The following is a 21,871-nucleotide window of genomic DNA, read 5'->3' on the forward strand; positions in this document are numbered from 1 at the left end:
GGCGAATAATGGGACACAGGAAGTGTGTTATAACTTCTGCATACATTATCTGATCTTGCTGAAACTTCAGCAGTGTGTTCGTTGTCAGAGGCCGATCACATGGATGTGACTATTGTGAGTCAAAGTTATAGCACCACCAACTGGCAGCAGGAAGTGTGTCACTTTCAAAATGCTTTGAAATCACCCTCTTATTTTTGCCCGATTTGCTTAAAACTTTATTAAGTGATGTGGGAAGACTGTTCCATACCTTTGACCCTCTGTATAATACACTAAACTGTGTTTGAGTCGTACGAGAGTAGGGAGAGAGTTAAAGTGATAGTTCCTTAATTCTTTCTTCTGCTGAACACAAAAGATGATATTTTGAAGAATGTTAGAAGCCAAACAGTTGATGTACCCCATTGACTTCCGTAGTATTTTGTTTCCATACTATGGAAGTCAGTGGGGCCCACCAACTGTTTAGTTACCATTATTGTTCAGCAGAGGAAGGAATTTCATGCAGGATCAACTTGAGGGTGAGTAAATGATGACAGAATATTCATTTTTGGGTGAACTATTCCTTTAACAGTAGCAACACTGAATCAGGCATAATTATGCTTACAATTACTTGTGTAATGCTATTTGGTAAAATAAAGCTGCTGCTTGTCTTCGTAATTTGGCTGGGCAGTTCCCAATGTTGAACTGATTATAGGTAGTAGGACAATTATGACCAAAAAAAAAAAAGTTTCCCTACTACATACCCAGAGCTTTATCCTCTCACCTGGTCGTACTAAAAAAAACCGTTAGAAACTGCGCAGACATATTATGACGGCAAGCACTGGCAGATTTATTTTGACCAAAGAGTATAACAGAAAGTTTTTGTCCTCCAGAGTCCCATGGCGTTTAATCTTCCATTTGCTGTTAGCTGGTTCTCTTGCTTTAACTCGCAAGGTTTTAAGGTACTGTGGGGAACGAGCAATTCGCCTTTGATTGGAAATAGAGAATTTAGCGCTCAGCTGTTGAAACACTCAAGCTGGGACTGCTGATTTGTCTCAATTAGCTTGACTGAAAGAGCACCACTGGTTTCTTGAGGGAAGTGTCACAGGATTACAGTGCCCGAAGGCGATGCAGTGGGCCAGTTTCTCAAAAGAAAAGCTACTTTGACTGCAAATGTGTATTTTCTAGGATTAACCCTCTGAGGTCTGAGCTGTTTTCTGGGCCCTGGAGGTGTTCTGACATGCTCTGACATTTCTGGTTATTTCTGTTACTTGTGACATTTTCATGGCTAAAGTCTAATTACACTGTATTCAGCACAAACTCTGCTACAATAATATATCAGCAGCATGTATGTAAAAGTTTGTAGTTTTGAGATAATGACATTTATGCGTGGTTTTTGAAAATACAAAAAAAAATTATCACTGAAATAAGGCCATGAAACCCATACTGATTATTTCTTCACAAGACTTTTGAAAATTGTATGACGTAGCCTAGAATATTTGCTGCAAAACTATGTGAAAATCACCCTGACTGCTCATTCAGATAAGACAATATATTGATTTAAAAATTTTACGACGTGTTTTGTGTGAAAAAGCCTTATGCGAGAGCTCATTAATATGTAAGCTTTTCTCACCTGAGAAAGACAAAGAACCTCCCCTAACGGCCCTATTAGGAGCTATCAGGCCCCTATCATTCTGAGCAACCTTGCACAATACTGTAAATGAGGAGATTTAAAAAATAATGGCTTTTAAATTGTTTGGATTTATTTACAACACAACATAATCCAAAGATACACAACAAATGCCAAAAAAGCACTTCAAAGACAGAGACCTTTGTGCCATTCCTAAAAACATTGTACATACCTTTCATTTCCAAGATTTTCACTTTACCATGTTCACGTACTGAGACTCATGTGAATGTTGAAGTCCTCAGTGGCATCTGGGACCTGAAAAAAAAAAAAGTGAACATACTGATATCAAGAGAAAGGCCTGCACGATTTTGGAAATAAATATTAGATTTTTCTGGTTAAAATTGCTTTTTAAAATTGCTTTTTAAAATTCACAGAATACACACACACACACACGTTTCCAACGATATATAATATAATGAACACCAGGTTTGTTGTGCCTTGTAGGCATAAGGTATATGCGCAGTGCGGATAAAATAATAATAACAATAAATAACCTATAGCAGCCTATAAATCTTCCAAAAGAAGCTAGAGAAAAATATATTGATTATCATGTTACTTCAAATGTTTCCATCCGTTATGATGATATGAAATGAGATAATAATAAAAACATGAAGCCGTTTGGTGCGTTTTGCTTTCATCCAAAATATGATACATTCAAACGCGATCGCTTGCAAAATATGATACATTCAAACGCGATCGCTTGCAAAATATGATACATTCAAACGCGATCACTCTCAAATATAAAACATTATGGTTACCATAAACATATCTATGTTTGAGCAGATATCCACAAACACAGTAAACACGGGTCTAAATATTATAATATTCCCCATATATCTAGCAACAGTTCAGCTGCAACGTGACATTTATGCAACAATAACAAACTAGGCTATGTAAGAATTTCTTACCTTATCTTTCTTGTCTTCAAATCGCGGTCTTCTTCTTCTGAGGTACCCTAAATCCAATGTAAGCTCAGGCACGTCTTTCAAACTCGACGAAAAGTGAAGTGAAGTGTTTTGTTGTTGAGGTAACGAGCGCGTTCGCGTTCCATGTGGAGATTTGCATGTGAATATCTTTTGCGCGAGTAGGCGTGGCCAAATTAACTGTAATGAGCAAGCATTTGAGAAGCTGGACATCTTGTTGGTTTTATACAAATTACTTAAACAGAGAATATTTGTTTTCGTTTTGAATCCGATCATTTAAAAGTACACACTTAAATGTTTATAAAGGTATATGGCTCATAAATGTGTGACAAGTATTCGCTGAGTTTTGTTTCAGTTTATAGACGTGCTCAAGAAAAAAAAGTTCACCGCGACGGAGAGGCAGAAAGCACACCCTGTTTATTTTCTTTATTTTACAAAAGCACAATGTTTTGATTTGATTGTAAGTGGACACATACAAAAGGAGAAATATCACAGATTCTTTTTTTATATTTCTTTTTTCTGTATGACCATAAATGATGGAGTAATTTAAGTTTATAGTGCTACAATGTGGAGAAAATCCGGCAAAACGCGTCGGCGCGTTTGTCGACCTCAGAGGGTTAACAGCATTACAAAGAGGTTCTGTAGGCTTAACCACAGTCATCCTATAATATTTGTCCAAATGTGAAGGTAATTTTTCCAAGGCTTTGTATCTGAGGTTTGCTGTGTATTTGTCTTAGAGGGATGTTTGGCATTAAATTTGAAGTTTGTTTTAACATTGTTCCCTTTCTTCTCAAATCAAGTTGGAATTAGTTCCCCTGCTTGATCTATTTTAAACTGGTTGCTATCAAGTTCCAACCATGTGGTACGACAAAAGGAGAAAACGTTTTATAAAAACGGATTCCTTTGGTTAACTGGTGGTGGGATGTCATGAGACTCATGGAAGTGCACTCTCAGCGGGATTGAGAGACGTGCACGGCTGGCTGACCTCAAGCCTTCTTGGGAATCCTTATTTACGGCCAGTGGCCATAGCTTGGGCAGACTTCAGATTTATTACGTTACGCACGGCGTTCTGCTCGTTTGTCCCAGAATGCTCTGCTCATTCCCTGTGAGTCACCCTGGCGCCACATCACACACTGTGCCAGCTTCGCCCTCCCCATTACTCCAGTAAGACATCGCTCTTCTGCTGGAAAGAGCAGGCTATTCTGTCCATTTCACACTGCTAGAACAATTACACTGTCATTTCACTAGGGTTCAGTAGACCTTGTTGTTCCACATCCATTCAGCTTGCATGATTAATGCAGTTTATTAAGTATGTTGACAGTAGGGAGGTGTGACCTTTGAACTGCTCAGTTACTGGACTAAGTGTCTGCCAAAATCCCAGCAGATTACGTTGTCTGTTTTATATAATGAGTCATGATGTGTTGTAAAATGAGTGTTTTTAGTGTTCAGAGTACTTTTCTTTGTGGTTTTACTGTGTCATTGTGTCGGTGGTTAGAACTTGTCAGGAGGAACTGCATAATTAGGTTAATATAGTATTGGTATAGAACACCATACTAAACTACTCTGACATTATTTCCTGTACAGCAAAGGAATTGTTTTATCTGGGTTGTGGTTGTACAGTTGAATGACTCTTCTGAGTCAGTTCTTTGAAATGAATTAAACCACTCACAAATGAGTCACAGATGAACTCACTGGTCTAAAACGGATTACTTTCTCTTTGAATCAGTTGAAATGGTTTTTGAACGAACTAACTCACTGTAATACTGTTTATATACAGTACTGTTCAAAATGTTTGGAGTCTGTAAGATTTTTTTTTGAAAGATGTCTCTTATTGTCTTATTTATTTAATTAAAAATACAGTAAAAACAGTAATGTTTCCTAGATGAATATATTTAAAATGTAATGCAAATTTAAATTTATTCTTGTGATGGCAAAGCTGAATTTTCAGCATCATTTCTCCAGTCATTCTCCATAATTTCTCCAGTCTTCAGTGTCACACGTCACTTGCTCAAGAATCATTTCTTGCTATTACAAATGTTGAAAACGGTTGATGTTTTTTTTAATTCACTTCAAGTGTCAGAATCGGTTTATTCTTTGCAAATCCCATCTCATCCCGTTAGGACGTGTCTGTTAACCTCTGTATTACACTACATGCTCAGTTCAATTCTTAGGATTATTCTGGGTTACGGCCTCTCTGAGGTGACTTGTGAGATTCAGAAAATAATTAATTAAAGAGAACTCACTCAGACTTATTTGCCTGAGTAAGCATAATTTTGTTTGCGTTTGAGACGTGTTCCCTCAGGCATTGGGGATTATGTGTTGATTCTTCAGGCTAATCTTTCTCAAATAGCGCTCGAGTCAAATCCAGCAGCAGATGCCTGACTCTGGATCTTCCACAGCTCTCTACCTCTTAATCTCCACAGGGAGATGTCATAAATGATTAGATCCCATCATTGAAAATGAAGTTTGAGATGGAGGAAGGACCTATTAGTTATGAAATGTGTGAATTCTGCTGTGGCTTAATGGGGCAGTGATGTCATTCAGTTATATGATTGTGATATATGCCAGCAGCCATATCACCCTGTAGCCCAAGACTGGTTGCCCACTGAAGCTAAGCAGGGCTGAGCCTGGTTAGTACCTGGATGGGAGACCTCCTGAGAAAACCAGGTTGCTGCTGGAAGAGGTGTTAGTGAGGCCAGCAGGGGGCGCTCACCCTGTGGCCTGTGTGGGTCCTAACACCCCAGTGTAGTGATGGGGACACTATACTGTCAAAGAGCACCGTCCTTTGGATGAGACGTTAAATCGAGGTCCTGGCTCTCTGAGGTCATTAAAAATCCCAGGATGTCCTTCGAAAGAGTACAGGTTTAACCCCGACATCCTGGCCATATTTGCCCCATGGCCTCTGTCCATGATGGCCTCATAATCATCCCTATATACTGATTGGCTTCCTCACTGTCTCCTCACCACTAGTAAGCTGGTGTGTGGTGGGCTTTCTGGCGCAATATGGCTGCCGTCGCATCATCCAGGTGGATGCTGCACATTGGTGGTGGTTGAGGAGATTCTCCCCTTCCATGTTAAGCGCTTTGATTACCCAGAAAAGCACTATATAAATGTAACGAATTATTATTATTATTATTATACTCTGATGGAAATAGGCCTGTTAAAATGATTATATAATCGTCTGTGTATGATTATTTGATTTAAATGCCAAAATTTGATTAACGCGTGACTTCCAGTTCCAAACACAAATTGCAATAAAAATGATTTTTATTTTAATAATTTAAATGTTTATATATGTTTGTGTATTTCTGGAAATATTATAGTAAAATATAATTTTTTGATAGCTCAAATTAAGTTACGAGGATTTTGACCAGCGAATTTCAGAGAATTTAGGACCTACGTGTTTTGTCCATCATTAGAACGGCCGCATCTGAGGTAGTAAATGCATTGTGTTACATTTTCATCAACTTACGGGTTATGAAGTACACTGTAGCTATGTGGGCACTCAGTTTTTTCAGTCATTTTGACAAAATTTCATGTTATTAAAGATGAAGTGCTACACACAGGCTTATTAAATGGTTAGAAAATTCTGTCATCATTTACTCACCCTCATATCTTTCCAAACCCGTAAGACTTTTGTTCAACTTCGGAAAACAAATAAAGATCTTTTTGATGAAATCTGAGATTTTCTATCCCTCCATTGACAGCCTACGCAACTACCACTTTCAAGCCCCAGAAAGGTAGTACAGACATCATTAAAGTAATCCATGTGACTTCAGTGGTTTAAACTCAATTTTATGAAGCAACACGAATGCTTTGTTTGCGAAAAAACAAAAACATAATTTACCTCTTTATTTACGAAATTTTAATCTCCAACAACATCTGCTCTCGTCAACAACATGTATGCGTTGTAGTGCTCTCGTGAACACACGTTGAACTGTTTTACTGACAGTTTGAGGATCCACTGGAGATTCAAGATTTAGTCACAAGTTTAGTTACGTAAAGGGTAACCAATAGTAAGGATTTATATTAATAAAAATGACGAAATCTGGGTATACCAGGTTTCCGCCCGACAGCGACAACAGATATATGATATATATAGTTAATTTTTACCATACTGTGTGCTGCTCAAGGGGTATATTTTGCAATAATGACTGGCTGACTTTGCATCATCCCACTTACTACAGTCTAGCATATAAATGGAGATGAAATATGTTTTATAGTATCGTTTTGTAATATTGATCTTGTTTCATTAAATTTTATGAGTCACATCTCAAATAAAATGTTGGAGATACACTTGCCACACACATCTCTCGCTCTCTCCTTCGTTCTCTTCTCCAAGAATCTCGTTTGCTGCTCTTTCTTTTTCTTTCTTTCTGCTATTTTCTGTTTGACTCTTGTGCTCATTTTCTCTTGCTCCTTTCTCCCCACACTCCCATGCACGTTCAAACATTCACAGTCAGTCATGAAGTAAATGTAGTTGTGTCCAGATTCCCAGCGCCCCTCTCCTCCCTCTCCCCTTCCTCTTTCAGCTCACTTTGATGTGTGGCTGCAGTCAGACAGAATGCTAAACTCGCCCAAATGAGCAGGACTCTTGGTCTCTTCTAGGTCCTGAACAGCCCTGACTTCAAGAGTACTCAGGAGATGGCATTGCTTTAATTCCTTTATCTTTAAAATCTCTTTATTGTTTCTTTTTTAGAATGTCATCATTGTCAGAGTGCTGCAGGTTCATGTCTTTACCTTTATGAAGTCTAAACACCTCTGTGCACACTTAAAGGAATAGTGTACTCAAATTTTTTTTTTTCATTTACTTGCACTCATGTTGTTCTAAACCTGTATGAGGGTAAGTAAATAATGACAGATTTTTATTCTTTGGTGAACTAAAGCTTTAAGCTTCTAAAAAAATGTGCACACAGCAGCCTAATGGCACAGATTTGGTTGTATTGTTAACAGAGCTTGAACTCGCGGCTCTGTTTGCATTGCGTTCTTATTAAACTGCTTTGTTTAATGGTTCTTTTTTGCCACAGTAACAGTTGACTGAAGGAAAGGAGCAGCGCTTGACTGTAATTAGGCTTTATTAAGTGTTTTTCAAGAACTATGTCTTTACATGCTTGCCATCTCAACATGAGGACAGTCTGATCCTAATTATTTGTGGTAGAGCAGAACAAACGAATGTGATTTTTCTCTTCCGCTCGCTTTTTATCTTCTGCTTGAAAAAGAAATTTAATTATGCGGACAGTGATCTAAACGTAGATTATTTTAATACTTAATTTGCATCAGCAGTTCCCTCCGTGTACTTCCCTTGCCGTATAACCAAAGCAGAAATACTATCAATGACTAATGTTTAATGCAGGGCTCGACAAATATCACCAAAATGAAGCTCCGTCTTTACATTGCAAATGGGGCAGAGAAAATGAGCCAGATATATAATAATGATTTATAAAAATTGTGGAACTACTGTGTGTTACCGTTCAAAGGTTTAGGGACACTTATTTTACGTGCATCATATTTAAGAATTCTGTGTGGTGTGTGTGTGTGTGTGTTACAGCCATGTACTATGGCTACTGTATGTTGCCTGATGGTACATATTGCCTTGCACCACCGCCACCTGGGATTGACGCCAGCGCCTATTACACCTCGCTGCCACCTGCCATGATGTCAGCTCCTCCTGCATCTTGTCCTCCTCCTCCCCCTGGCACCACACCTTTGTTGGATCCTGTAGCTGCAATCCCATCAGCCCCTGCTGCAGGTCCAGTCACGGTGTCAGCTCCTGCGTCTGCTCCACTCTCCCAATCTGCTCCTGCCGTCCCTCCAACTTCCAGGTAAGCATCTGTTTTTGCTTTCTGTAGATATTGAAGTATTTCAAAAATCCTATATGTGTCTTTTATTTTTCTTTTCATCCATCAGTTCTCGGCCCCCTCAAACCACAGTCGCCCCGACGGTGGTGGCCGCTGCCGCCCCTGTTGCAGCCATCATCCCTCCGCCTCCTGACATCCAACCTGTCATTGACAAACTAGCCGAATATGTGGCCAGAAACGGGGTGAAATTTGAGACGAGTGTGCGTGCCAAGAATGACCCAAGGTAAGCAATTATGCTCCTGCTTGTTACAGTCATCCCTACTGATACGACGGTCTCACTGCTCCAATTAAATTACTGTAATATGTAATAACTATAAACCACTCTCTGTGTGTGTCTTCTTCACCCTAAAGGTTTGACTTCCTGCAGTCCTGGCACCAGTACAATTCCTATTACGAGTTTAAAAAGCACTACTTCATGCAGAAAGAAGGCCTGAGTGTGCAGGAGGTAGTTTAATCTTTCTTTTTAATTTCTCTTTCCTTTTCTTTTCTCGCACGCTAGTTTTTATCTCTTTTAAATTAATTTCTAATTACACTGAAATGTATTTGTGTAGCAGATGCAGGTACATTTATTACAGCAACAGCTCCTACTAGCAAACTGTTTTGCATGTATATGCGATGCTTATAGCACAATATGACCTATTTAGCATCTCAATAACTACTCATTTGGTTTCAGAAATTGATGTTTACCAACTTAAATAATCATGTTTCATAACCTTCAAGGTTTTTAATACTTGGTGGCTCTTCTCCAAGGCCACTTCTGTGGATTCTGCATTGCTTATTCACCCCCATATATTTCTGTTCATTAATTTCTCACATTTTCAAGGAGAGAGCCTTGATTTGACATTTGCTGACTTGCATCAGTAGAAATATTAAGAAACATCAGTATGCAAAAATGTAGTACATGGATTTTGAGAGAAATGTAGTGTTTTATCAACTGTTCAAGATGGTAACTTTTGTGAGTGATGGTTTCTTGTGTACCGGTAGGATAAAACAATTGTAATATAGATGCAAGAAAAACCCCAGCTTAATGCAGATGAATTATTAGTCAGTGCAGTAGGCAGATTAGCACCTTATGGTCCTCTTTAGTAATGTAGAAACTGTGCGATACAATACTATAATGCAATTCAGTTTAATGGTAATTCAATAAGGCAGTTCAGGACAGTGTAAAGGGTGTAATATAAGGGCAATTAGTAAACAATAGAGGGTTTCATGCAGTCAATACAGAAACAGTTTTACTTTGATCCTTGCTCTACTTTAACACTGGCATACTGTGGAAGGAGATTGAGCAGCTGTTTTTCAGAGCAGATATATTAGAGGTTGCTAATCATTTGTTGAAGAGCATTCTTTTAGCTGAATCGGTTTAATTTGACTTGATTTTCTAGAATAATCCGTCAATTATCATTTAATTTGCCCTTATAATGCTACTTTAAAAGGATTCTAATTTTGTTTTGGAGTCTCCTACAATAGATTTGCATGCATCCAATTCCAATGTAAAAAAAACACTTAAGTTTTCTCATAATATACTTTGCAACATCACCTCATTTCTCAAAGAGTCTGAAAACGGTTTGTTCGCTCTAAACCACAACTTACCGTAAGCCTACTCTGCTCTGATTGGTTAGACGGCCCTGTCTTTTGTGATTGGTCTAGCGCATGTTGGAAACAAAATTTCTGCTTCTGAGGTTTCCTCATCACTTGATACACAGTGATACAAACGATGGTGACAGTTTTTCCGTGTCAATTCCAGCGCGAGTCCTCAGCCTTTTGAAGTGCATGCAAATTAGATTCACAGCGTCTTCTCGACAACACGAACCAAACTCTTCCAGGCCTCAACTACAGCAACAGTGTTTGAGGGCGGGTCAAAGTAGACATCATTCGCAAAGACCAATGTAAACCATAGGCTGGCATTATGCACATTTGTTACATTGTTACAAAGGTATGTAAGAGGAAGTAAGACTGGAATTGCTGATGACTCGTTTCAGCAGTTCAGAATTGATTCTTTTTTAAGGAGACAATAACTTTTTTTGTCATGTGCTTTGATTTGTAAAACTTTGCAGACATTTTACCTTCACAAACAGTTATATTACACACTGCATGAAAGGTAATATTCGAAAAAACATAATGTGGCACTTTAAATTGAATGATTAGTTGTCCATTTTTAACTAGAATTTAAATAAAAATACTTAGTATTTTCCAAATATTGCATAACGTTTTCAGAAAGTGTTTTAGTATGAACATTTAATTTAATAATATTTTTTACCGTTAATAATTGTTTAAAGCTAATAAAACTTAATAAGCTTAATCAGTTAAACATTGAATTAATCATTTATTCATTAAAGCTGAAGTGTGTTAGCCTGGGAAAACCCAGACGAACTTCCGGCAAATTTAGATTTGCTCTGCAAGTCAGTCTGGCCAAGAGCCCATTCAAGCCCATTTCCAATCTTTCCAAATCTTGGCACCAATCACAAACGTTGAGGCGGGCTTTACGCAATGACGATCGCTCAGATTGGTTTTAGGTCTATCCAATTGCGCCTAGAGGCATTTGAGCGACGTCCGTTGGTGACGCCCCTTTGGAAATGGGATGTGAATGAAGCTTCCCCAGACCCACTTTCAGTTATGACTGAGAAGGGTCTGGTGTAAACCAGGCTTGAAGTGTGTAGTTATTTCAATATTAAAATAGTCTCTCCTATCCCTGTATCTTTTTAATTTGATTTAATTTTCTAAAATGCAGTCGATTATCATTAAAAACAATTAGTTGTCCATTTTCAACTAGAATTTAAACGAAAAATACTTACAAATTTATTAGAATTTTCCTCATAATTCATTACTTGTATGTTTAATTATGTTTATCCAATAAAACATGAATCTTAATCAGTTAAATTATTAACATTGAAGCACTCATTGATTTATCATTAAAACTAAAATGTTCAATCTTAAAATAATCTCTCCTATCCCTGTTTCATGTGCAGAGACAACTAACTAAACTATACACTCAATCAGTGGTATTATTTTGGGCCAGGACTCTTTGTTTGATTTTTTTTCATTATGTTTTTACCAAATTATTTTTGCAAATCCATTTGCCGCAGAAATTACACACTTCAGCTGTGTGTCTTCAGGTAAATCCATCTTGATATGTTTACCAGTCAATTAGTCATGGTGATGTGAAAAAGATGTCAAGAAGGACAGAAATAATAAGGGCTCGTAATTCCGTCCTTGATTATAATTTTTTTGGCCAAATTTTTTTCTTTTTTATTTGTTTTCATCTGTATTTTGCCTCTAATGGTGTGTGCGATGCTGTAAATCCATTATGCCAAGACTACTTGTTGTTTTCCCTGTCATTACTGATAATTAACTCACTGGTCATTCTTAATGCATCGAGAGGCAAGATAGACTTAACTGCAGCTGCGCATTATTGAATATAGAGAACGTTCCAGTGAATTGAATTAGAATAAGAGGGCTTTTATGGATGCATCTGCCTGTAAGTGCTCAGAGTGGCCTCTCTGTAATTCTCCCACGCATGGCACTGGCTAATACAATTTTTGAAAGCAAGTGATAGACTGGCATAATGTTTATTGTAGAAATGAGGCGGGATTCTTCATGGTTTTGAATGGAACGCATGCATGCTTTAAGCGATTGTTTACCTCTGGTCTCCGTAAGTGAATCTAAGGCCAATGTTCCCATTCTCTGCTTTACATTGATATTGCACTTGTACTGTTTAACATTGAAGTGATCTAAATTCCCAATATATCTCCTTAACAATAATATTCTGTTTACAGTTTGGTTCAGAAGCACTTGTGCTCGGTAGCTCAAGCAGTAGAGCATTACTGAGGTTTTGATTCCCAGGGAAAGTATGGAACTAATGAAATGTAAACTTTGAATGCACTGTTAGTTGCTTTAGGTAAAACACTCTGCCAAATGCATAAATGTTAATGTAAGGAGCACAGTCAAATGGTTTTAAAGACCATAATTTTAATGTGTTCATCTGAATATTTGTTACATGTTTGTCCAAGGGGACTAAATTTCTGGGTTAAAGGAAGACATTAAAGATGCAGTAAGTGATTTCTAAGAAACGCTGTTGAAAGTGGATTGGACAGAGCAGCACAACACACAGCCAATCAGCAGTAGGGGGCGTATACACTCGTGATGGAGGAGGAGAGAGAGTGAGCAAGAGGGAGATTTGAAGAAAGACTGTATAAAGAGAGATGGCTGAGAGACATTACAAAAGAGGTCAGAGGAGTCTCACTGGAAATAGAAGGGTTATGATCAGGCAAGGACCAGCAATGTAAGCGGGAAAGCCTGAAAACGGGCACTGAGGTCGCTTTGTTTTTGCTCCATATGCGATTAACAATGGTTTTGCTGTTTCACAGAACCAAAATAGGCTGTTGTTATAATGTAAGCTATAAAAACAGGACGGTTTTGAGTGTCATTGTTTGTCTGGAGCTGGTGTGCTGCTGGTTACAAACATTGAACTCTTGTTTGTATATACTCTTGTGTACTGTATGTTCATTTTTTGTTCTTCCTTGTCATTCATCATCTTCGTTTTATTTTTCGCAAAGCATTATTTTGCTTCACTTTAGCTATGATAAAGAGATATCCACTCTTGCTTTGCGTGCCCTTGCATTTTGGGGGTGGAGCAATGAAGGGAGGGGTGTGTTTGTTTGATTTCAGATATCAACAGTGTTTCTTAAAATACGCTTACTGCACCTCTAAGCATGTGCAAATTAAGGAATCCTTTTATTGTAAAGGCGTCGTTCATGAATATTTATTAAGTTACTTGACTGGACTCCCATGGAAGGTTGCCAAGCAACTTCTGCATGATCTAATTAATATTCGCTATACCTTGAATTCATTGGGCGTACATGCATAAAAAGGTTATTTGTTTAGAAACAGCTAGATGAAGCATGACACAATGGAATAGAAAAATGGATGGAATGTAAGACGTACTTGCATATACTGTATATTAGCAAACTTTTACATGCTGTCTGTTCAATCACAATGTGGAATGTAATTTGCATAGTTTAAGGTGTTTTTATTCTGATGGTTTTATACAAATTCATATTAAGTGTTGATTTGTTTTCATATGTCACTCTTACACACATTGAGTTGAGTCTGTAGCTGCTGATTTTCCACAGTGTGTGATCATGACTGAAGATCCTCCTTCCCTTAATGAGACCGTCGGCTGCGAGCTCTGGCTGTGTGTCTCTGTCGGTATTTGTTTTGGTCAGAAATGTGAGGATCAGGCTCTGATGTGTGGTTTTGTGTGTGATGCACTGCTTTCATCCAAGGCTAAGCAAAGACTACGGGAGCTCAGATGAAATCAAATCCTTATTTAGCTTCCATGTCATAGTCATCTCTGCTAATTTGGACTGTGTGTTTTTTAGGGTAGATCTTCTAGTTTGGTCAATTCTCTCATCGGTAGAGGTTGTACTTTTTCATTCTTGCTTGGGATTTAAATATGATTAATCATTAAGTAACACGTTTAAAAAATACACTATTAATCAAACCCCCTGATCCATACTTAAATTGTGATTTATTTTATTTTTTTCCACCATTGGTGCAATTAAAGCCTGATTTAATATGATTAATTAATCAGGCGTATGTAATTAATTAAATTTTAAAAAAATTAGATTGACAGTCCTTGTTCTAACCAGTCTTCAAACCAGTTTTATTGGTTGCCTATAGGGCTGCACGATATCCACGACATTTGAAAACAGTTTCACCAGATGGATAGCTTTATTTGGAAAGAATTAATCATTCTAGTATGATTGGGTTGATTTTGTAGGAGAGTAACAAGTTACAAGCATAGATAAATACAAATAAAATAAACAGTGCTTCAGTTTGTGTTTATGTCTATGTTTTTCAGGTAATTCTAACTGTATTTAGGTATAGAAATTATCTAATAATTAATTTAATAATATAAATTAATAATAATATAACGATAATCAAATGTAAAATAAGACTGCATAGTCTTCACTGTATTAAATTTAAATTAAATTTAAGCTACAGAAGTGATTTTAAGAGCCAAATTACAGATCCAATATAATGATAAGCATCCGTTTACGTTTACGTAAGCCAGAAGCGACTGTGTTTATTACGAGGATACTCGCCGAGATTTTGACATAGCTTTGCATGTGTGTGTCCGTTCAAGCACAAATAGATGGTAAAAGAACGGAATTTGGTGTTCGCGTTCTGTCTGCACAGCTCTGTGTGCGCACAGAAAACAGCACGCAAGTTCTGAATTGAGTTCTCTTTCGCGTTTTCTTGCACTTGAATGGTTTAAAATCGCTTGAATGTTTAAACTGACTGGACCTAAACACAGGCAAATGATAGACTTTCACTCTATGATGGTTAAACCTTGCAATTAATCTGAGAATCATGTGCGTTTCAAAGCTGGTGCCTTGTCCGTATGGATCACATATCAACTACGATCCCTATATTTGACATTGCATTCTGCGATGTGACTATCGCAGATGCATACATCGCAATATTGATGCTAAAACGATGTATCGTTCAGCCCTATTGTCTATGGTCAGGAATGTTTAGACGTAGGGGCTGTTTTACATATAGTTGCAATTGAATATTGTCTTGAATTGTTTCCTGTAGAGTTAGCATAGCTGGTACACTTAAAAATGAAGATTCTTTTTGTGAACAGTTCTTAAAAGAACCATTTTTTCTTAGTGTGAATAATAATCAGAGGTTTTTTTCACTATAAAGAAACTTTTATGCAATGGAAAGTTTCCATGTATGCTAAAGGTTATTTATGCCCAAAATAAGCTTTGTTTTCAAGAGTGTACCATCACTATGTCAGAAGAGATGTTAGATCTACAGCCTACATCTCTCAAATATAGAGTTAGGGAGTAATAAGTAATGAAAGAAAATTGGAGCTTATAACATTGAAGACAAACAGAGGAAGAAAGTGTTTTGGTGAGAAAATTAGATGAAATGTTCCATTGTCGCAATCAACTCATCAATGCTGTGTTCACAGCAGGATCTGTTGTTATTTGCTTGCCCTGCCTGTAATATCGTCTCCAGAGACAGAGCTAGGCTACGGCTTTAGCTAATTTCCTCACTTTTTCCTCACTTTTTGTATTGTAAGCTGTGCAATTTTTTTGTTTATTCATTTTGAATGTCTTCCACTCTTAATTGTACTTCCAGCTGGGTGGCAATCATTCCAGTTGCCGCATGTGCTGAACGCTTCCCAAACTCTTAAAGCTTTGGCTTTGCTTTGGGTGCATAAAATTCACCATGCATTCCCCAAATTAACTGGGTAGATCAAGTTATATACAGTGGCCCCAAGAAGTATTTGGATTCTTTTGGATGCTTAAATGGATAGTTCACTCAAAAATGAAAAGTTTTGTCATCATTTAATCACTCTCATGTCGTTCCAAACCAGTATGACCTACTTTCTTCTGTGGAATACAGAATATTATGAAAAATGTCGTTTTTTTTTTTTTTTGTCCATGCAATCAAAGAAAGTTTACTGACCCAAACATTCTTCAAAATCTCTCCTGTCATTCACAAAAAAAGTTTTATATAAGTTTTTAACATATGGGTGAGTAAATGATGACATTTTTCTTTTTTGGCTGAACTATCCCTTTAAATCACTCTTAAAATGATCAACTATGTATTAACTCAAGTGGCATAAGCAAAAAAATAATGCTAGAGATCTTCTGAGAACTTCACTTTTCTTTCTCTTGATTTGATATATTTATTTATGTAATGTAATGGCAGAAAAATACAGTTTCATGCCCCGGTAATTTTTATGGACAGTACATTTTCTCAAATCGAGGCTGTTGTCAAGAAAAGTTTTGCACACTGAATTGTTTTTTCTGCTTGAGTAGTTTAATATCTTAAATTGTGCGTTTTATCATGTCATTAGAAGAAAACTTATAGAAAAACTGAACCATGTCTAAGCATTGTAAGATGACGTGAGTTTACAGTGCATCTGCATTCATGCACACTTAACTGCTCTTTAATTCAAGTCAGTTTGGAGGATTTTTATTTGCACGGTCAGGATAGAAATTCGGAGGTTCAGAGGAAGGACAGAGGAACCCCCAAGCCTCTGAAAATCAATTTATTCTTGTAACATTTTTGTATGCATACCTCAAGGACACCATCCCACAACCAATTGCTTTGAGTTTCACACTACACTTTAGTAGTTTATTTGGACAGTCATATTTCACTAACTAATCCCTCATTAAAACCCATGTCCTACCAAATGCCAGAAAGCCTTTTTTCTTCTTATGGGTGAATAAAAGTTATCCAATTTTATGTTCCTTTTTTGTCACTAATTCAGGGTCCACAGAGGACGTTTGGCGTGATTCGCAAAGTTCAGCAGCCCTGTAAATTCGTCGGTCTCAGCCAGCATTTAAACTTGATCTTCTGGGATCTTCTTCAAAGCAGATGACATTTGGTTCAGATTTGACTGTCTGACTGTTCTAAGTCAGCTATATGTAACCACATTTCACGTGTTTTTCCCTCTTCGTATTTCTTTTTTTTATATATGAGGGAACTTGTGCTGTATAAAGCTTTTACAAGGCAGAATTGTGTCTGGAGACTCTCAGAGACTGCTGTGGATTGACTTTTAGAGGATAATGTATTATCCTGGATGGTTCAGGGGCTTTGAATTATTTTTAAGGTCAGGTAAGAAGTTTGACCTTAAAGCTGGCAGGTTATGAAAGTCCCGATTCTTGTAATTGCGACCCGGTCTCATATTTAAAACCGTCTGCTTTAGCCATCATCACAGTTCTTGAAGTGTTCTCTTTGAAGAACATGTATTCTTGTTTAATAAGGTCTTTTAAAACATGGTTATGGTTGTCTCAGGGTCCATTGTCCTTTTTTATTTCTCCTCATCAGACCTTTCTCAGACAAGATTTACATGTCAGTTGAACAGTTCCATTAAAACAAGTCTAGTATGGCACTAAATGGCAGTAAACTGTGTCTGGTGAGTTCCAGATCAACGATAGCATAGAGTTGTTGTTTTTCTGGTTTTATTAATGGTCTAATTATTAGATTTTTCAGTTTAACCATACAACTACTCAAGTTTCCCCTCTTAAGTTAATTTGAATGAAATCGACTAAGTTTTGTTCTTGTGTGGCATTCTAGGAACCTTAGTGGGATTTTAATTTTTGCTTGCTTTGGTGAGGTCCTTGTTAATATTTCCCTGTGTAATAATCAAGGCGTTTGGCTGGTCCCTGAACTTCATAAATCATCAATAATGTTTTTGTGCTGCAGCCTTTGAGTTTCTCCATAAGACATAATGCTGCACCGCCAGCGGTTCCAGCTTTGAGGTTTTGGCACACTCTCATGTTTAAATGAAATGGTCGGCCTTTTTGCTGCTTTTAATGAGAAGTGGAAACATTTCCCTGCAGTTCCAGACCTCTGTGTAACTGAGCTTTAATTTGATGCCCCCCCCCCCCCCACACACACACACACACTGTGTTTGATGCATGCAATAGCAAGGACTGGTTTGATATTTTATTTGTCATAAAAGTGCATATCTATGCCATAAACAACTATATATATCCATTTTATTTTCCTTTTCCCCACAAACATGTTATTAAAAATTTGATCAAAATGTTCTTCTTTTTTCTCCACAATACTACATTTCCACCCTCTACTCTGAGCGACTATTTTTGCACATTAGAAGGATTTCTGAACTACACAGAGTTTTCTTCTGCAACAGAGCATATCTTTTTCTCATTACACTGCTCTCTAGAGCAGAGGTTCCCAACCCACCCGCTCTGCACATTTTGAATTGCTGCACCCAAATTCGCATACTATCTGTCCTAAATAGTATTTGAAATTAGAATTTTAGTGTGTCCCAAATTGTAGTATGTTGAAAGTAGTTTATGAGTATTCCAAAGTTACCGAGTTAGAATCCGAAGGGCAGATCTATATTTCATGTTCTTTTTATTTATTTATTTGGTTCTGTTATTTATTTATAATATCCTTGTAATCATGAACAAGAATAATGAACTGCCATTATCACAAAATAAACTTCAAGGTCTTACTAGACCGCTCCACTTTGCTTTGGGATCCTGATCACCCTGTTTAACCGGCACTACTCTTAACATATAATCTGAGATATTTTTTTAAATAAATTATACAAACATTTTTATTTTTCCTCTCTGCTCTCTTTCTCCCAGCTCTTGCCTCTACCAATATTTCATGTTTTTTCTTAATTTAGTAAATTAAAGCTTTCGTTTTTAGAAGTGTTTCGTTTTTCTACCCTCTGGCATGGTTTCGGCATTCCCTTTCATATCCAGCAGACTGCTTTAAAAACATGAAAAGTGAAAGACAGGAATTATCTTTGTTGTGGCTTAGTAAAGGAAAAACATTTGCATGTCTTGCGTACGCATTTCAAAATATCTACCAAATATATCATGCTGAAAATTGCATTAATCTAAAAATCTTTTTGAATTAGACTTATTTTTTGTTTAATCAAAAGAATATATTTTGATGATTAGGGCTGTTCCTAAGACCTGGAGGAGGTTAAAAGAAGGTGGCTGTAATAATCCCTTCATGTTTTATTTTGGCAGACGGATATGTGCTACTCATGTCAGTGACTTTGAGAAGTGCCTCTGAGCACCAGTATCTCAGCTACGACAGCAACGCTTAAAGGCTGTCTGCACATTTTTAGCAGCATGCCATTTTACAGACCCCTCTAGGGCACTTTTTCCACGGCTAAATCATTTTTGATCCTGTGTCCCTCTCTCTTTTTATGTACATCCAAGGCTACTGCTTCCCTTTGGTTTTTGGTGACTTAAAATACTTGAAGAAGGAATAAAATCCACAGGCTCTTGAATATAGACTACAGACAGTATGAGGAGGAGGAGACGACTGACCACTCGTAGAAGGATGTCGTTCTTTTTCTTTTTTTCTTTTTCTTTTTTATAAAAAGGAAGGTATTCCTTTAATGTAAAAGAGCCAAATTACTTATTGGTAAAGGCATATCCTGGTCTAATTGCTTAAGAGGATTAGCTAGATTATACTCGTATATTGAATTATTTGAGCTAAATAATTAAATTATTACCATAGTTGTCAGATTTAATTGGTTATTTGTTATGTTTTTGTATATTTACAGTACTTTTTAAAAAGTTTGAGTTTAAGTTCACCCAGGCGGCATTTATTTAATCAAAAATTTAAAAAACTAAACTAGAAAAACAGCAATCTTTGTGAAATATCATTACAATTTAAAGGGTTAGTTCACCCAAAAATGAAAATTCTGTCAGTAATTACTCACCCTCATGTTGTTCAACCCCGTAAGACTTTCGTTCTTCTTCGGAACACAAATTAAGATATTTTTGATGAAATCTGAGAGCTGTCTGACTCCTCCATAGGCTTCTATGTTATTGAAACTTGCCGGCCCAGAAAAGTTAGTAAAGACAATGTTTAAAATAGTCCAAGTGACTACAGTGGCTCAACCATAAGTTTATCAAGCGACAAGAATACTTTTTGTGCGCAAAAAAACAGAAATAACGACTTTATTCAACTATTCATTTTCTTCTATGTGGGCCTCTTGAGTGAGTTCACGTAGTGTAACAGCGCATCGCTTCTGTGTTGTACGTCACACGCATCACACACATGACCAGCGTCGGCCAATAGTGAGCCTACGTTCTGACGTACAACACAGAAGCTCAAATTTGTGTTAAAATGCATAGTTGGATGGACATTGTCACATTAATTTATTGTCACTCACAACTTTCTCACATACAACGTGATCTCTTCACCTCCACTCCTGGCTGTGACTCTCGCATAAGTTCACTTAAGGACCAACCGAGGTGCCTGGGTATCTGCTTTTTTTTCAAACCCTAATACTCCCGTATTCTCTCTCATACCTACTTTAAAAGCACAGTCTGTAATTACTGCATCTGGCTGGCCATTAGCGACGGTGTAAGAACAAACAGCAGCTCTTCCTGTTCGCTTTTGTGGTGATTAAGCAGGCATATTTGAAAACCCAAACCTCTTTTTTAAGCCTCTGAGCTGAGTCTTTGTCTTTGACTGTCTGCTTCATCAATTATAGATTATATCTGTAATTAGTCTCTCCACCAATCCTAGCATTTTGTATGCAGTAACCTCGTTTATTATGTCTCTTTTAGTTGTAAAGAAAATTATCCTGTGTATTTAATCAAAGTCTTGGTGATAACAGTCTTACAGTATGAACATTCCATTATTTCAGAAGAAAGTTATTTCATCTCATCTCTCAGTTTGTAAAAATTATAAATGGGTCACAATGAACAACTAGCTTTACACTTTATACTTATGTAAATGCTTAAAATACTTTTTTACAGCATTTATTAATCTAGATTAATGTTAATTCATAAACACACTATTGTTCATTGTTAATCATGTTTATTCATAAAACATTGTCGAATTGTAATTATACAACTTGTGCTTTACACTGATATTAACATTCGTTGACAAATGCTATAAAAGTAGTTTCTTGTTAGTTTCCTTATACATAATAAATTCACTAATGTTAACAAATTGAACCTTATTGTAAAGTTACAGTTTTTCTTATATTTTCGTTTGTAGTTATTTTTATGAGGCAAGACATTGCTAAAAATGCCTGTTGTTTCTAGTTTATCCACAATACTTGAAATATGTTGTATTAACATGACAGCAGTGAAAGTGCTAATCTTAGCTGTGCATATCCAGTCTTTCAACTTTGCTTTGACCATCCTCATACAACTGTAGTCACTTTATCAAACTTTGAAAATTGCCTCAATCTTAATCAAACTTTTTATAAAAAAAAATCACCTGTCAAGTTTATAATGTATATTTCATCAGATTCAAATTGGACGACTACAGGGACTCATCTCAAGATCACTCATTTAACAGTTCATCTATTGCCAAAATTATGAAAAAGAAAGCTCAGTAAAGAATAGAAAATTATTGAAAATGTTCAAATCAGGAATGTCAGAATCAGAATGCGTAGTTTGTGCATAAAAAAAAAAGTTTGTCAAAACTCTTTGAACGATGTTCACTAACCCGGCAAAGTTTTTCAATTGGATTGTCATTTATTCTCTTTTAGCTCTGCTTCTCATAAATACTACCATGTTTTGTGCACATTATTTTTTGACACACATCGATGTCGTGTTATTAAAATGATGTGGATTTAAAAACAGATGGACCGTAAGGTAATAGTTATTTATTTCTTAGCCAGCGTGTATTCAGTGAAGTGATTGATGCCAAGGAGTGCGTTATGTAGATGTTTTTAGTTCTGATATTTCAACCGACCGCCAGCCTAATGTTTTGAAATGCGTAATAACGTACGTAAGGGGTGAACTGTTTGATTTTTGGGTAATTATAAAATGGGCTGGAGATGTTCTAAATGCTTTTTGTGTAGTTAATTATACTCATTTTACGGAAGTTTAGTTCGTGGCTTAAATAAATGGCATATTACTCAAAGTATGACATGTTTGGCT

The 21,871-nt window shown here is 36.8% G+C and overlaps 1 protein-coding gene across 2 annotated transcripts in view; it reads left to right on the forward strand.

Moving 5' to 3' along the window:
• Positions 1–21,871, forward strand: part of sfswap (splicing factor SWAP) — an 85,919-nt gene that overhangs the window by 17,450 nt on the left and 46,598 nt on the right. For both annotated transcript variants that reach the window (XM_084137057.1, XM_084137058.1), the window contains exons 8-10: positions 8,135–8,408; positions 8,494–8,667; positions 8,796–8,889. In XM_084137057.1, coding sequence (XP_083993183.1) covers positions 8,135–8,408; positions 8,494–8,667; positions 8,796–8,889 — 542 coding nt within the window. The remainder of the gene's footprint in view (positions 1–8,134; positions 8,409–8,493; positions 8,668–8,795; positions 8,890–21,871) is intronic.

This window comes from Abramis brama (genome assembly GCF_963993115.1).
Source record: "Abramis brama genome assembly, chromosome: 15".
Lineage (NCBI taxonomy): Eukaryota > Metazoa > Chordata > Actinopteri > Cypriniformes > Leuciscidae > Abramis > Abramis brama.